The 17,007-nt window shown below is 48.3% G+C and overlaps 1 protein-coding gene across 6 annotated transcripts; it reads right to left on the bottom strand.

Annotated features, from left to right (window-relative positions):
- Positions 1-511: 511 nt before the first annotated feature.
- Positions 512-16,182, bottom strand: Pprc1 (PPARG related coactivator 1). Of its 6 annotated transcripts, none has more exons than XM_015494701.2 (14): positions 15,965-16,181; positions 11,842-12,030; positions 11,146-11,292; positions 10,926-11,027; positions 7,917-10,812; positions 7,576-7,629; positions 5,919-5,976; positions 5,097-5,167; positions 3,406-4,120; positions 2,125-2,271; positions 1,953-2,019; positions 1,716-1,837; positions 1,207-1,358; positions 512-921 (listed from the first exon to the last, which is right to left on the bottom strand). In XM_015494701.2, the coding sequence occupies exons 1-14, from the start codon at positions 16,115-16,117 to the stop codon at positions 818-820; spliced, it is 4,977 nt and encodes a 1,658-aa protein (XP_015350187.1). In that variant the 5' UTR covers positions 16,118-16,181; the 3' UTR covers positions 512-817. The 6 variants fall into 6 exon arrangements, with proteins under 6 accessions (XP_015350187.1, XP_048663174.1, XP_015350188.1 ...); XM_048807217.1 differs by having other exon boundaries at positions 1,953-2,013; XM_015494702.2 differs by having other exon boundaries at positions 5,097-5,164.
- Between the last annotated feature and the right edge of the window lie 825 nt (positions 16,183-17,007).

Below are 17,007 nucleotides of genomic sequence, written 5' to 3'. Positions count from 1 at the left end.
GGGGGGGGGTACTGCTGGGGATCATACCTGCTTTGAATACACAATCTTTTTTTTGCGGGGGGTGGGTGGGGGGTTTTTACTAGGGATTGAACTCAGGGCACTCTGCCACTGAACTACAGCCCCAGCCCTTTTATTTTTTGAGAGGGTTCTGTTAAATTGCCCAAGTTGGCCAGGAACTTGTAATCCTTCTGCCTCAGCCTCCTGTAACTGTGATTATTGGTGTGGGCCCAGAAAACTGACTGAAATGCAGAATCTCAAGAAACCAGAATCTGCATTCTAAAAAGATGACCATGTGATTCAAATGTCCTTTCAAATTTTAAGAAGCACTGTCCTGACTTATTAGACAATACACCCCAGGAGCCACTTTCAAATCCAGTAGGATTTTCCACCTCACCAGAAAGAAGTCCTAAGAATTCAATAGAGGTAAGCAGATCCCTGATTGTGTTCACAGGAAAAGTGAAATACCATGTGGCACTAGCACCATAGAAAGAAGTACAATAACGCTTGGGAGTTCTCTCTAGTTCATATTTATTAGTCTGCATAGTGATTAAGATGTTCCAAACACTTGGGGAACCCCTCAGTCCCAACCATCTGACATAGGAATGCAAATTAACTTGTTTCAACACCTGTTATAAAAAGAAAAAAACAAATACCCCTTTAAAAAATTGATTTAACACATTTTTTTTATTTCACTTTTTTCCATTTCTTTATAAAACAGTCATCTCCTCACTAGCAGCTCTCTCCCCTAGAGTTGGGGAGGTGGGTGGAGGAGGTTGGGCACCTCCAAAGAAAAAGGGAAGGGGAGAAGAGCCCAGGGTTACCTCCGGAGGTTCTTCTGGGCCTGTTTCAACAATGTGTCAAAGTCAAGAGAGTCAAATTTACTCTTTACAGGAGCAGGGTCAAAGTCTTCCCGGTTGGAGTCTACAAAAGTAGAGAGAGATGAATATCAAGGTCGCTGACCATACTTCCCAACCACAGGGTTCTCAATGCCAGCCATCATATATCCAAATCGTGAATGGGGCTAAAATGGCCCCAATTTTAAATCAAAGAGGTAAAGGAGAGCCCTCACTTCTTCCCTCACCCCAATCCTTAAGTTATTTGTATGTCCAATGAGAAGTCTGCCTAGGTCCACTCTCAAGGATAGGAACCCTTTTGGGGAACAGATATAGTATGTATGCCAAAACTTCAGGCCCTCCCTTTACTCACCAAGATCAGAATAGCTCCTTTTGCAGAATTGCCTGCGGCCCCCAAAACAGAGATCAAAGGGCTGCTCATCTGCTTGGCGCAGCTTATGGCCACTCTCGATGGCTGCAAATGCCTCCTCAGCATAGCGATAAGTGACGAAGCCATAGTTATCACTGGTGGGGAGAGCCATTTGGGCACATTAAGAAGACATAGTAGGACTGGGGTTGTGGCTCAGAGATATAGTGGTTGCTTAGCATGCATGAGGCACTGGATTTGATCCTCAGCACCACATAAAAATAAAATAAAGATATTATGTCCACCTAAAACTCAAAACATAAAATATTAAAAAAAAAAAAAGAAGGCATAGTACCCAAGAATATAGAGGTGGTTCTCAATGCCCAACGGCCCTCTGATAGTAGAAATAAAGGAGCCCCATATTGCCAGCACACCAGAACAAGGAAGCAAGACAAGAAACATTAAGGTAGACAAATGGGACAGTAAGGATATCCTGACCTTGGACCCAAACTTACCCTTGGACTCGGAAATGGATGGTGCACTCCTCAATCTCCCCAAAAACAGAAAACCTCTGTTTCAGCTCTGACCGAGTCATGCGGCCAGGTATCTTCCCAATGAAGACTACCCTTCTTTCTTCCTGTATTGGGTATCAAGGAAAGTGACAGAGTGAGCAAGAGCTGTAGCACAGATGGTTCTCTGAGCTCTTGGCTCAGGACAAGCCCTCTTCTCCCATGACCTGCTCCTCTACTCACTATTGCACGCTCCTTCTGCAGCACTCTCTGCCTTTGGTAATGGTCATGTGAACGGTAAGAGCTGTACCTGACAAGAGAAGATGTTGTCAGCCCTCCAAACACAAGACAACTCAAGACTCAGAACTTTTAGGCATCTGCATCCCAGAGTCACTGCCTCAGGAAACATGCTCACCGCCGCCTCCTGTCACTTCTCCAGCGGGGGGATGGGGAGCGAGAGCGGCTTCGGGAACTAGATGATGAGGATGAGGAAGACGAAGATGATGATGATGAAGAAGAGGAAGAGCATCTTCTGGAACGTCCAGAGGAACTGCAGCTGGACCTAGAGAATTAAAGGGCACATGGAAATGCTAGGAGTGGTACAAGTATAGTCCATTTACCTTAGCCAGGTCCCAGCCCTGCCTCTGTCAGGAAGCTCAGGAACAAAGATAAAGCAGAGCAGAGGAGTCTAGATCATGGATGAAAAAACAGAGGTCCTTCATGGAACTTTACAATATCTGGAATGTTTGAGTGTGTTTTGTCAAACATCATGTTTATTTTCAACTATGCAACAGAAAACTGAAAAAACATTTTTTAAAAAAATTTTTTAGTTGCAATTGGACACGATCTTTTGTTTTTTTTTTTTAATGTGGTGCTGAGGATCAAACCCAGCGGCTCGAATATGCTGGGCAAGCACTCTGCCACTAAGCCACAACTCTAGCCCCTGAAAAACATTTAACAAATCAGAAAGAGGAAGAAAAATAACGGGAGACTCAAGAAGATAAAGGTCTGGCCCTAGTTCTCATAACCAGCTTTATCTGTGGTGCTGAAACCTGGCCGGGGTCTCTGAGTGATAAATGCTTCCCAACCATGTCTCAGGAATACTGTGACCATGACTTAAAGGGAGATGACTGTGTTAGACCTATAGTAGGGGCCATTTCTGGAGATATGATCACTGCCAAAACCCAAGAATTCCTTATTGAGTAAGTAGAAAACTTGGATCTGTTACTGAGAAAAAAAAAGATACTGCCAAGAAATAAATGAGGCTACAGTGACATCCCAAGGAACTGTCCCAGACACTGTCCTCAACAGATGATTAAATGAAGAAATGTTTCCCATTAACAATTAGCCCTTTATCCCACGTACCACCAAGAAAATACCACAAATGAGGACTCATAACAGTATGTGAAGAAAGATATAGTCAAGATCAAACCCAAAGTCTCCCCAAGGCATGTCTCAAGGAAAATAGGAGACTGAGGACTACCCCAAACTCCTACAGGGGATAGAAGCTATAGTTTCATAGCTTTCCTCTTTCAACAACCCACAAAAGGAGAGAAGACAAAGGCCAAAGACAGAAATAGAAGACTTTGTGCCTGAAAGTACCCAAGCCAATGTGTAAAAACTTTCAAAGTAAACCAGAGAAGACAGTGCATGAACTTCCTAAATGGAGAGGACCTAACAGGCCATCAGAGCTCACCTTCGCCACCTCTTGTGTGGGGGGGAGAGGGACCTGGACCGGGATCGGGATGAGGAAGACGACGATGAGGAAGATGCTTCACTGGTCCGGTTGGACCCAGAGCTGACAGAAAGGCTGCTGCGGCCACGACGGCCCTGCCAGCCCCGGCTTGGGGGACTGGCTGACCTGCAGGCTTTTCGGTAACAGCGCAATGACCGCTGCTTGGTTGAGGGCTCAGGGGGAGTCCTAGTGTTCATGTCATTCCGGCAGGGTGAGGCCTCAGGAGACAGCAAGGCAGATGGGGCAAGGCAAGGCGCTGAGGGATCTGCCTGCTCATTGCTAGTCCTGTGATCAAGTGGCTCCTGGGAGGCAGTTATGCATGGGAAGAGGGGAGCAACTGGGCCCAGGGATAAGACAGGTTTGATGGTGATGTCCTGATGTCGTTTGACATTCCATCGGGAGCCCACCTCTGGAATGACTAGGGCAGGCATCTTTTTTGGGGGTGTCCTGCTCCGGACACAATAGTCATGGTCCCCAGAGCCCACATGGACTGGACTAGGGCCATGGACCCCATCTTGGAGGCAGGCTGCAGCTGGATGTTTGGCCTCTGTAACTCCTTCAGGCTTCAGGGTTCCCTCCTGGGCGGTGGACTTAGGAGATTTGGCTTTGGCCAGCAGTGAGACGGCAGCCAAGGGCTTCCATAACTGATGGGGAGGGGTAGCTGGAGGGGTGAGCCCTGTGGGGGGGGAGGGAGGATGGAGATAGCAAGGTGAGATCCGATTCTACACTTCCAGATACCATCTCTAGGCTCCAGAGACCCCACTTCTCACAAAAGTACACAAAGGATGGTCAACAGCCCAACTTCTCCCATTGTTTCAACTGCTCCTTACCCCATGTTCCCCATCTTGGGAACCAGCAATTGAAAACCCAAATAGCCCAGGTCTTCCTAATCCCTCATGCTCTCAACTACCCAAATGTAGCTGGTGACCAGGTTTTATCTGACCTGCCTCTCCATCCTTAGATCCACTTCCTCCACCCAGCACTGCCTAACTTCTAGGCTGCATCTTGCTTGAACTCATAAAATAACCTTATCTCTCTGCTTCCAGCCTCATACCTGCCCACCCTTCTACAATCCTGCTGGATATACCATCTAAATACCAATATATTATTTCTTCAATACACAGGATAAAGTCCAAACTTAACATGGCATTCAAAATTCCCAAAATCAATCTCCTATTTACCACTCCAGTTTCATCTCTTGCTTTTGCTCTACCCACTACCTTGATCATCCACTATGATTCAGGTGAAACTGAGCCATTCACAATTCCCCAAAACATGGCAGGCTGGTTCTGATTCTTCAATTCACTCCAGCTATTCCATTTGCTTAGACAGCCTTGTCCCCTAAATCTACACCTGATTGATATCAATGATATTCTCAAGCCTGAGCTCAAGAGATAACTTTCTATATAACCCTTCCCTGAATGCCCACCTCAGTTCTCACTGAAAACCACAGGCTTCTTTCACATATCACCTTGGATACTCAATACGCTCATTTGTTTACATATCTGACTCCTACCTAGACTGTGAGCACCTCAAAGAAGAAGATCACATCTCTGTATCCTCCATGCCTATATACACTTGATGCAGAACAGACACTGCACATGTTTGCTGCACAAACTAGTCATAGGCAGAGTTCCCCAACCTGAACCCACCTGCCACGTTGGCCAGTTCTGGGGCTTGTAACCGGTCTAGGGGTCTCTTCTCCTGGGGAGTGTCAACGCTGCTGGCAGGGGGAAAAAGGGAGAGGCTGGTTCATTGCCTCCTCAATATTTTATACATCTGCTTTCCTCACAAAGCAAGAGGAGAGGGTGAGTGCAGAGAAGAACAGGATGCACAAATTGCCCCCATTCATCCTCTTCCAACACAAAAGGGATCTTTAGTGACTGAACTGTACACTGAATTTTAACTCAGCTCTGCCCAATTCCAGGAGGCAGGCTGACTATGACCTTGAATACCCCCATATCTTCTTCAAATCAGGAAACTTGCCTACCCAGCTCAAACCAACCTAAAACCAACAGAGGGGAACACACTTGGCAAAACAGGATGGTATACCATGTACATGAAAAATGAAAAAGACCTCTCATTTCTGGAAGACTTCTCCAAGGAGTCAGGGAAGCCATAGTCATTAATACCTCCCCCCACTTTAAATTATTCCCTCACCTGCAATTAGCAAGCTTAAAAAGTCTATTAAATGCAAGAAAGAAATCCCAAAAGGCATAACTTCCCAGATGATGATTAATAAAGCACCTGGAATCCCCAATTTGAATCAGCTGGTGGAGAGTACACACCCTCCCACTCAGCACTACCCAAGATAGTCCTGGTCACAAAAAGCAGGGCAGGGGGTGGAAAAACTGGGAAGAGGGTAGAGCTGATTTAATGTCCCTGCAAAAGAGGTATCCAGCCGATGGTCCTGGAGCACTGGCCAGAATGCTGACCAATAGCTATAGGGTTAATTCACATATCTCCATACTTACCCTGAGTTTCCTACAGCCAAGGTGTCAGCAGGAACTGGAGGAGGGCACTCCTTTTTGGCTGCAAAAAAACCAAACTAGTTAAAAAGCCCAACCAGCTGTTCCAGACTGAAGTGGCAAAGAAGGGCTTACTCTGAGGCCCAAAGAAAGTCTACTTTGTGCTGGGAGCAGTGGCGCACACCTATATCCCAGCAGCTCAGGAGGCTAAGATGGGAGGATCTCAAGTTCAAAGCCAACCTCAGCAACAGCGAGGCGCTAAGCAACTCTGTGAGACTCTGTTTCTAAATAAAATATACAACAGGACTGGGGATATGGCTCAGTGGCCGAGTGCCCCTGGTACCCAAAATCAAAAAAATAAAAAAAGAAAGTCTACTTTGTCTGCTCCTTGATGGGCTCTCTCCAAAGATTCAGTCTCCTCTACTGGGTACCAAGGTACTGTGTTTAATCTGTTCTCTGCTCAGAAATACACATATCGCCAGGCACAGTGGCACACACCTACAATCCCAGCAACTCAGGAGGCTGAGACAGGAGGATAGCAAGGTCAAAGACAGCCTCAGCAACTTATTAAGGCTATAAGCAAGTGAGACCCTGTCTCAAAATAAAAAATAAAAATGGCTGGGGATGTGGCTCAATAATTAAGTGCCTCTTGGGTTCAACCCCCAGTACAAAAAGAAAAAAAAAAAAAGGGAAAAGAAATATAGTCCAAATTTATAAGCTTACCATTGAAGGTTCTACATAACCTGCCTACCTAAATTCCTAGCAGCACAGCCTACTTTGTGTGTGGGTTGTGGTGGGGATTAAACCCAGGGCCTTGTGCATATTAAAAACACATATTCTTGGGCTGGGGATGTGGCTCAAGCGGTAGCGCGCTTGCCTGGCATGCGTGCGGCCTGGGTTCGATCCTCAGCACCACATACAAACAAAGATGTTGTGTCTACTGAAAACTAAAAAAAATAAATATTAAAATTCTAAAAAAAAAAAAACAAAACAAAACACATATTCTCCAACTAAACTACATCCCTAGTTCATAGCCTACTCTTGTCCCACACTTGTATTTTCTACTTTGCCTTGTATTATAGGTATTTGGTACTAACTCAGTAGTCATATCTGCATATTCTTCTCCCCAATTAGACCATAAGCTCCTTGCAAACAGGAGCCTCCACAGCACCTAGAGCCATGCCTTCCAAATACACTGTGCAGCTGGGCATGGTGGCACATGCCTATCATCACACTGACTTGGGAACTTCAAACAAGAGGATCACAAGTTTGAGGCCAGCCTCAACAATTTTAGCAAGGCCCTAAGCAACTTAGCAACCCTGTCTCAAAAAATAATCCTAACCAACCTGGAACTCGCTATCTGGCCTTTTTTTTTTTTGTTTTGTGGTGCTAGGAATCAAATCCAGGGCATGCCAGGTGAACGCTACCACTGAGCTACACCCCAGCCCCTCCATCTACTCTTTTAATATTTGCCATGCGTACCACCATTATCCCTAGCTTAAGATTACTGTCATAGTTGAAAATTATCTCCCCATTCCAATTAGGGGGCTGCTGTAGTAGCTGAGACTACTGCTCCCATCCAATCTAACTGAAGCAACAAGGCTGAACCCAAAGGAAGTAATAATAAAAAAGAGTAAGAACCAAACTATCCAGGTTCCCTCACCTTCTGATTTTTCAAACTGCTCCAACAGACTGGACAAGTCTGATGCCTCAATTCCTGTGGAGACACACAATCAAGAATTAAAAACAGGTCCTACAAATTCAAGTCCCAAGAAGACCCCAATCACTCCACTTCTCCCTTTACATGCCCCTTGCCCACTATACTAAGTGATCCAAGGAACAGCACAAAGCTTAAATGAGTGAAACCAACCCAGAGCTCTGCTTCTGAAAACCCTCCAAAGATACCAACAAAGCTACCTCATCAAGATGGTTTATCCTGTTCTACAAATACTCCCAGGCAAAACCCTGTACCCTTTCACACAAACTGCACTGTGTGCCACTCACCAATCTCACTGATGAAAGCCTGTACCACATCCTCAGGACCCTGGGTACGTGGGGTGGGCAGGAAGGATAGTTTCCTTAAACGGGCTGGGTGGACAGCAGGCAGCTTGGGGACAATGCTCTGCCTTGGTAAGGGAACAGCCTTAATAGCAGAAGAGGAGGGCTTTTCCCTAGGCCTAGTCTCCTGGGTCTCGGGCTTTAGCCTCTCTGATGCAGGCTCCTCAATAGCCACACACTCAGGAGACAGATATGGTGGAGCCTTGATCCTGGGGCTCTGTACCAGGGACACCTTGTGTTTCAGATGGGGAGATGCAGGCACTGGCTTGACCTCCACTTTGGTGGGCTCTATTTGTGGAGCTCCATGGCCAGCTGGCCCAAGACTGAGAGATGGAGCCATAGGTGCAGGAGGTACATTTTCAGGAGGACCAGCTGGAATGCTACTGGGCTCCACCTTAGGTTGGAGAACAGCTCTCCCAACAGGAGCTGGAGGCAAAGGAGGTGGGGGTACAGCAGACCAGAATGGAGGGTGTTGTAGCCCTGGGCCCCATCCCATGGGCCCATAAGTACAACTGGAGTTGTAAGGTGAGACAGGGGCTGGAGGGGGTACCCAAGGCACATTGCAAGCAGGAGGCACAGCATAGGTGCCAGGAGTACCAGACACTAGGGGCACCGTTGGTGGGGGAGGCAGACAAGGATACCCAGAAGGGGACACAGGGGGATAGCAAGGCCAGGGTGGCACAGGGGCATAATGAGTATAGGGATCAGGTGGCACTGGTCCCACAGACCCTGGAAGACCAGGAGGTGGCAAAGGAGGTGGGGGAATATTGGGGACCCTTTGTCCACTTGCAGGAAGAGGCAGCATGGGGGGCATACCCAGCCCACCTCGAGGGAAAGGCAAAGAAGTGAGCACTGTGTGAGGCATGGGCCCAGCAGAAGACATGGACTGCACAGGAGAAGGAGGTCTTGCAGGCAGTGGCATCTCTTGGGATGGCACCACCTGTTCACTGGAAGTTAAAACCATAGGCTTGTTTGCAGATGGCTCAGGACTAGGAGAAGCAGGGCTGGGACCCACAGGCCCAAAGCAAGCCTCAGGAGGAGCGTCAGGACTTCTCTGCGGAGTTGTCTTCTTGGCTGGGGCTGGTGGGATGACAAGACAAGGGATATCTGCCAGCCCTGTGGGGGTCTCTGGGAGGCTGGGCCACTTCCCAACTGGAGGCTGGGAACTCTTCTCTTCTGCCTCTGCTTGCCGTTGCTGCCTTCGTCGTCGGTATTCAGATAGGCTGAGTGGCCGTGGTCTGGCTTCCTGGGCTGTGGCATTAGTACCATTTTCCACCTTCAGAGGACCTACAACCTCCTTGACTTCAGGGATGATGGTCTTTGGGGGCTCTGAGGACTCTGAATCCACGAGGAGCTGAGTAGCTGGGCTTCCCTGGGCTGATGATATTGCACCACGCCTGGGGTCTGTTGGTCGGGACTTAACCAGCACAGAATCAACTGGAGCCAGGTCCCTGGGAACAGAGTCAACTGGCACAGGGTCAGCTAGGACAGCTTCAACTGATGACGAATTATCTGAGATAGGAACATCTACTGCAGGGTCAACTGCTGCCGAGTCAGCCAGGGCTGGGTCAGTCAACACTGGGTCAGCTTGGAGAGGGTCAACCAGCTCTGAACTTGATGAAGCCAGGTCAAGAGGTACAGAGTCAGTCACAGCAGGGTCAACTGCAGTGGTATTAGTTTCAACAGAGTCAAATGGCATGGGGTTGGCTTGAGGAGAGTCAACCAATGAGAGATGGGGTGAAAGAGGGTTGGCTTGGACAGTATCAACCAGCTTGGAGTAGAGATCTAGAGACCTTTCTTCAGTGGGACTACCTTGTCCAGCACTTCTCTCCAAGTTCCCAGAGCTAGGCTTCTCCAAGGCAGTTGCCCAGGCCCGAGCCCAAGCCTGTGGCTTCCCCCTACCCTGGGAAAGCCCACCCTCTCTCTTAAGTTCCTCCTGAGGCAGTTTCTGCAAGCTGCCTGCCTGAGAGGTCACTTCTTTAGCTACAATAGATTGACCACGAGACGATGACCTCAGCCTCCTGGCATAACCTTCCACACAGGCTGCTTGCTGCTCCTTGCTCTTCTTCCTCCTGCTCTTTCGAGCTCTCTGGGAACCCAGCACTGCATTGGCAGGTGGGTTCTTTAGTCCCTTGGACACCAGTGGCTCCACAACCTCCTTCGGCTCCAATAAGGATGCTGAGTCCAATGACAACCCCTCTTTCTCAGGGCAGGGGGCTATCTTGGGTATAGCAGTCTCTGGTTCTGATTCAAGTGTGGGCATAAGCAGCTGCAAGGCAGGACTGGCCTCTAGTGAGTCATCCAGGAGCACAGACTGGGGTCCAGTAGGAATCTGCCGCACTACAACTGGAATTTCCAGGTCATCACCAGTTGTAGCTGCCTGACCCACAATCTCCAGCACCACACAACCCTCAGACAGTGTCAAATCATCTGGCTGTTCCTGAAGCTCATCCTCAAGTGATGCCATGTGGGTGAGGTTGGGCAAGCAGTAGGGGTGCATGGCCCGTACCAACTCACTCAAGGAAGAGATGCTTTCATCACCAGTTGCTGGCACTGCCACCTCTGCTGCTGTTGCCTTATCTTCTTCCTCAGGGCAGGCCAAATACATGGGGAAGTCTAGGATGGTGCTCATAGAGTTGTCAAGCTCCCCAGCAAGCATCTGGCCACTGAAGCTGGCTGCCTCTTCCTCCTCTTCTCCATCACTACGCTGCTGGGGGGGAGGGGACTGGCCCCAGCGAGGTCTTGATCTTGGGGGTCTCCAGCTAGGCAGCTTGGGAGAAGAGGTCTCCAAGAAAGAAGGTGGGGGGAAGTCCCAAGAGGGATCTGCAAGAGACATCTCAACCTGTAGGAGAAAAGATAAGACTCAGCAGGAGTTTTCTTCAGTGAAGTCCTTTCCAGACCTGTCCCACATATTACCCGCCTACAAGTTCCTGAAGGACCCAAGACCAGGCTTACCCCACTTACTCTACTACTGCCTGTGCTGGGTCCCAATGGGTCAATTGGGGTGATGAGGTCACGTTCTGGGGGTGTTCGAGAGAGACTGAGCAGCTTATGCAGCTAAGAGGAGAGAAACACCTGAGATCAGTTAGTGCTCCAGAGCTATGTGAACAGACCCATAGATGCAGCTATAACCTTTCAATAGCCACATGTCCCCTCTCCCTAGTCCCTCACTCACAGAAGAGCCCTCCCGCGGTGATACAAGCAGCTCAGAGTCAGGAATGCTGTCAAATGGAGACAGGTTCTCAGAATCTGCATTGTCCAAGATCTCCGTCAGAGCTGTCAGCAGTGACACTTCATTCTGTTCCTCCAGAGATAACCTGCTCTGCTCCAAAAAAAAACAGAAAAGTCCCACCAACATCTCTAATGAAATAACTGGACCACTTAAAAGACTGGATGCAAAGAAAATTAGCCTCCCAGGATCAGTGCAGCTCAATCTGCCAGCAAGAAGGATGTGAATACCAGGAGGCATAGGTTCCAATCTCATTTACAATCCACCACCTCCCTAGTGCCAACAGAGACCTGTTAAACTTATGTCTTAAGCTTGGATTTTACACTCTCCACTTTCAGGTAAAATGTAGGATGCTCAGCAAAGGACCCTTGGCTAGGTTAGAATGGGGCTCAAAAACAAAGATCAATAGCCCAGATAAAGGGAAAGGCCTTGGACTATATTCTTAGCTAACCAGGACATCCTAATATGCTACCCTCACATGGCAGCCTGCAGCTTAACTCCCACCTAGAGACAAAAAACACTTTAAGAACTCAGGTTAGGCATGCAGAAGCCAAGAACCTGGAGAACTGAGCCATGCCTAAAACAACTCCAAGGATCTCAGGTAAAGCCTCCCAAGCAAAGCTAAGTCCAGCTCCAGCTCACCTCTCCAAGGCTCCCAAAATCCTCAATGAGAGAAATAAGAGAGGCATCCATGTAACTCTGCATGGTCCCCAGTAGTGTCTCATCTTGTAGCAACAACTCCTCCATTTCCAGATCTTTGTCCCTCAGAGATGGGCCCAGCCGAGACAGATTGACAAAGCCAGAATCATCCACCTCTTCATGTAGCAGCACCTGGAGCAAAAGAGGGGAGGGTCAAAAGGGCATGGCCACTCTGGGGGCAACTAAAGGATATGAACGATAAATCCTCTATCCAGTCCCCCATAAATGAACCCATACTCAGCAGCAGTCCCACCATCACCAAACCTCTGAGTTAATTAAGCAGAGAAGTACAACCCATGAGCAAAAGAACCCATCAGGATGACAGTATTCTGGGCAGAAAAGAGTCTGGACTCCATCAAGAAACAGGTAGAACCACAGATTATTAAACTAGTAAGCAAAAATACCAAAAAGATCAAGATTGTTCAGAATTCATCTGCTAGCAGTGGGTAGGATGTCAGTCTGAGGGGTACACCAAAGGAAAAGAAGTCAGTCAAGAGACAGTTGAGCTATAACAACCTGGCCTACCTCAGATTCCACTTAGGGCCTGTTTTCTGCTAAGCTCAAATCTTACCTTCTCAAAGATACCTTTCCCAGTATCTCTCCTCACACTAATTCACACACTTTTCTGAAGAATGCACTTTTATGACAATCACATCCTGCCCCCCAACTCCATGACATTTCTCCCCTTCTCAATGAAAACTGGATTCTAAGTTCCTTTGGGACATATAACTCTACATTCTATTAGCCTATATTCTTCTTCCCTCTCAGAAGTTAAATGTGCTTATACTTCCCAATTACCCATGATACCCAACAGTACCTTATACTCAAGTGCCTTCTCCCCACCATTTTCAGGATTGAACCCAGGGCCTTGTACATGCTGAGCACACATTCTATCACTGAGCTACATCCCCAGCCTCAACAATGTGTCATCCAATCTCTCATGGTATTTCCAAGGACAGAATCTCTTCCCCACCTCTTTCTTCCAGGTGAGAGCCAAAAAAAGAGAAAGCTTGATTCTGCAAGTGAAGACGCCCTGCCCCACACTTCTCTGAGAGCTAACATCTTCAGCCTTGTTAGGAGGCAGGAAGCTGCCAGCCCAAACCTGTCAAGAGAGTGGGTGTGGGCAGGGCCAGAAGTGGCTAGAATGGGATTTTGAGGATAGAGGACAGAACCCCAGCTATCTCCACTATTAGAAACCTGGTGCAAAGGCCTGAGAACAGGATCAAACACAGATAAAGCAGACTGCCCCCCTCCCCTTCTTCATCAAAGGGAAACTTGGGCACTTCACCTCTAAAAGAAAAAAGCAACAGGTATGACTATAACCCTCCCATACACACAACCTCCTAAAAGAGCTGGAGTTCCAGGGCCCAGGGAAAGGAAGGGCTGCTTAGGGATACTTTAGGAGGCCAGGTCCAGAGATGAAGTGAAAGGTAGCATGTTTTAGGCACTAACCCCTCCCAGGCCTTTACAATCCTGTAATTACAACCAGCAGCTGTGAATAGCAGCTGGCTCAGCAAACAATCCTAGGTGAGCAAGAAACCTGCATCTCTGCTTGCCCTGCCACCTCCCTACCAGAGCCCCAGTGGCCAGGCCAGAATCTCAAGATGATGCCTAGCTCTGCAAACCATTAATCTCCACCTCCATTAGACAGGTACAGGAGATCTGGTCACAGACACCTCCCCTTACATGACCTCACCCATCTCTTGATTCCCAAATAGCATGGTTCCCATCGGACCAAGATCACCCAAGGGCTAAGCCCAGGCTAAGTATGCCAGCCACCAGCACTTCCATCTTCAATGACCTCACAACTGAGAGAATCTTGTTCTTCCAGAGTTCAAAATCAGCCAGAAACTTTTTAAAATGCATGATCACTTCCTGAGAGCCCCTGCAAATCTTCAATAGCATCTTACTGTTTTTTTTTTTTTTAATATTTTTTTAGTTGCCAGTGGATTTTTTACTTTGTTTATTTTTATATGGTGCTCACCATGCCAAGCAAGCGCTCTACCACTGGACCACAACCCCAGCCCAACTGCTCTTAATATTAAACTCCTTAATGTGGCTTACAGAGGTGCTAATCCCTATTACACTATTCTGCTTCATCTTGTCCCCACCTCCTCCTCTACCATACAAGTATCTCAGTTCCTCCTATAAGCCATGTTTGCTCCCCTCTCAAGGCCTCTCACACATTATTCCCTCTGATGAAAGTTTTGTACACACATATAAACTTGGGGTCTCAGTTTAACATGTCATTTCCCTGACCCTACAAAATAGATTATTATAGCTAATTATATAATCCCAAATGTCCCTCATTTTCCTTTCTCCCCAAACATCATCATTTATTATCTGTCTATCCTGATTAAACATAAAATCCTGAAGAACAAGGATTACATTTGTGGAGTTTATCTCTATCCCCTGTGCATGAACATAATGGTATCTCAGTAACTAGCTGGTTGGACTAACTAGCTCACACACACACCTCTTTTTGTTGGAGGGAGTTGATCTCTCCATGAGACCCCAAATAACCATCTAACTTGTATTACAGCTGGATCCCTCATCTCTCCTTCTGAGGATAGGGAGCACCACCCACAGAAGCTATGATCTCTGAAAAGATGAGGGAGAAGGGGTGGGTTGCTCCCAAATTCATGAAGCCATTCCCAAATTTAGAAGCCATTCTCCCAGGGAAGGACCTAGATTTGTCTGCTGGACCTGGTACTATCAGGAACCATGAAGCCCAACTTCTGCCTAGGATGAGAAAAATTCCATCAAGGACTCAGCTTAGCTGCAGAAGAGAGATAACAGTTCAAACCAATTCCCACCCACTGCCACCTCTAGGTGGAAACTTTTAAGAAGTCCTGTTAGACAGTAATACTTTGTAAGTGTGGAGAACTCAAGGCCAAGGAAATATAATCTGATCAGAAAAACTCTCCCACATCCAATAAATGTTCAACTAGTGTTAAATACTGAATAGGTCTCACACTACCTCCAACTTCCCCAATCCCAGCAAAAATTCCAGAAAGCCTAAAATACAGATATAAACAAACCACCCTTGGTTTGTGTCAGTTCACAGGAAAGATCTTAATTACTTCCTCAAAATAGATACTAGAGGAAAAATTTAGGAGAGAAGGATTCCTTCTCCCTTTTTTTAAGTTTGGTCCCGGGTGTATTTCACTCCCCATTCCCCTTGAATCACAAATGGGGCAGAAATGCAGGCAACCAAAACGCCAGCGCCAATGACTCACAACCCACCCCAAGCCGGTCAGACTGAAGCCTCCACAAGCTCACTCCTCCACAATCTTTTACCCTCCACATCACATTGCCATCTGCAGGGAAGAGACTCCTCGAACATCTGGAAAGTCCACCATCCGCTGTTGAAAGGCACTACAGACCAACGTTAACAGGGGAAAAACTCCAAAGCTCCTGCAAAGTTGTATCTAGCAACCTCTACCTTCCTTTCTGGCCAGGGGCCCCCAGCCCCGGCCCGGGATGGCGGGACCAGTTGACACACCCAGTTCCCAGCAGTGCCGCTTCAGCGCGGCTACTAGATGCCGGATAGCCCCGGACGCGAGCCACGTGGACAACCCTTCCCCGCCCCCACGTGGACCCGCGCCCTCCCCACCTCCGGAGCCCAACCAACCCACGTGGGTGCTCCGGCCGCCTAGAGGGGGAGGGGAGACAGACAAGTTCTCCCGGGAAAATAGCTCTCCCCCACCCCACGTGCTCCAAAAGGGGAACGGCGGCGCCGGGCTCACGTAGCCCTCCTCGGCATTCTCATAAAAAGGTCTTAACATTCAACTTCAATTCCGAATCCCTGATCTCCCCAACTGCAGGCCCTGTTTCCGACACCGGGCTCTGCCACTCCGGCGTTCCCAGGAATGGACACGTACTCTACCTCTGCCAGCGGACCCCCAGCAAATCGCTTAGGTTCCCTCGGCCCGGCCTGGTCTGACTCCGGTGGCAACCCGGCATCGACTCCTAAGCGCTTCCTCCCTTTCCTGTGGCGTCCACGTGTCACCGCCCGGCACACGCCGCTTTGCTGCCAGGCGCCGGCCGCCCGCCAGCCTCTCACCTGCTCCCCACAGCTGACTGTGCCCACGGTCCCATGCGGCGCTTGGTTCCGACTCCCCCAACCGCTGCCGCGGACTCCACCACCGGGGTCAGGGCCAGGACCCCCAGTCGGGGACGGCGCGACTCCGTCTCTCCGTCCCCGGCGCGCCGCCATCTTGGCCCCTAAACACCCAGCGCTGCTCTGATCGCCGGCGCCGCCTCGCCCAGCCGATTGTGGGAAGGGAACTACAAGTCCCGAAAGACACTACTTGCAAGACTACGAATCCCAGAAGGCCGTTGGGCGAGACTCACTTGCACTCGGGAAGAAGGCCTGGCCTCGCGCGAGGGTTCCTGGGAGAAGTAGTCGCTTCGAATGAAGGCCGTGTGCCATGAGTTCTAGTGCTTAGATTTGGGTTACTCCGGAAGACCAAATTAGTTAGTGAGCACGCGGTAATGGTGATAATTAATATTTGCGTACCACTTATATGCGTTAATTCGACCAACTGTTGGAACGCCCTCTTTGACTGACATTCTACCTGCTCTGCGTTGCTTTCACCTTAGTCCGAGTTGGGCCTGTTTCGAAATAGCACCTCCTAGTGGACATCCGATCTCTAGGCACTAATCCTCACCTAATCTCACACTGCTGCAATAGGCAAATTTACTTTTAAAATACCGCATTCTCCGTTCTTTTGCTCTTTCTCAGCTGTTACACAGAAACTCACATTGGGTTTCCATTGCCAAGTCTACGTCCCACTGCTCCAGATCTTTCTGTCCTCCAAAGACAAAAAAAAGTTCTCCTACCTTTGTTTTTCCACCTGGAATACTCAAAACACTTAAACATCTTTCATACCTAATTTAATCTAGGAAAGCCTTTTGATTATCCCAAAAGCAAAACAACGTGATCTCTCTTTTTTACCGTCCAACGCTGTCTCTATTATTCACTCATTTTCCACCTATCAACTTCTTTATATTGTTTTCCTGGGTCTGTGTGTGTGTGTGTTTACAAAAGCATAACAATTGGTTCAAATAGTACAAAAATATATGCTGGGAGCCTGGCACATGCCT

This window comes from Marmota marmota, unplaced genomic scaffold (assembly GCF_001458135.2).
Source record: "Marmota marmota marmota unplaced genomic scaffold, marMar, whole genome shotgun sequence".
NCBI lineage: Eukaryota > Metazoa > Chordata > Mammalia > Rodentia > Sciuridae > Marmota > Marmota marmota.
The sequence above is the reverse complement of the archived record's forward strand: the minus strand, read 5'-3'. Positions and strand labels throughout refer to the sequence as shown.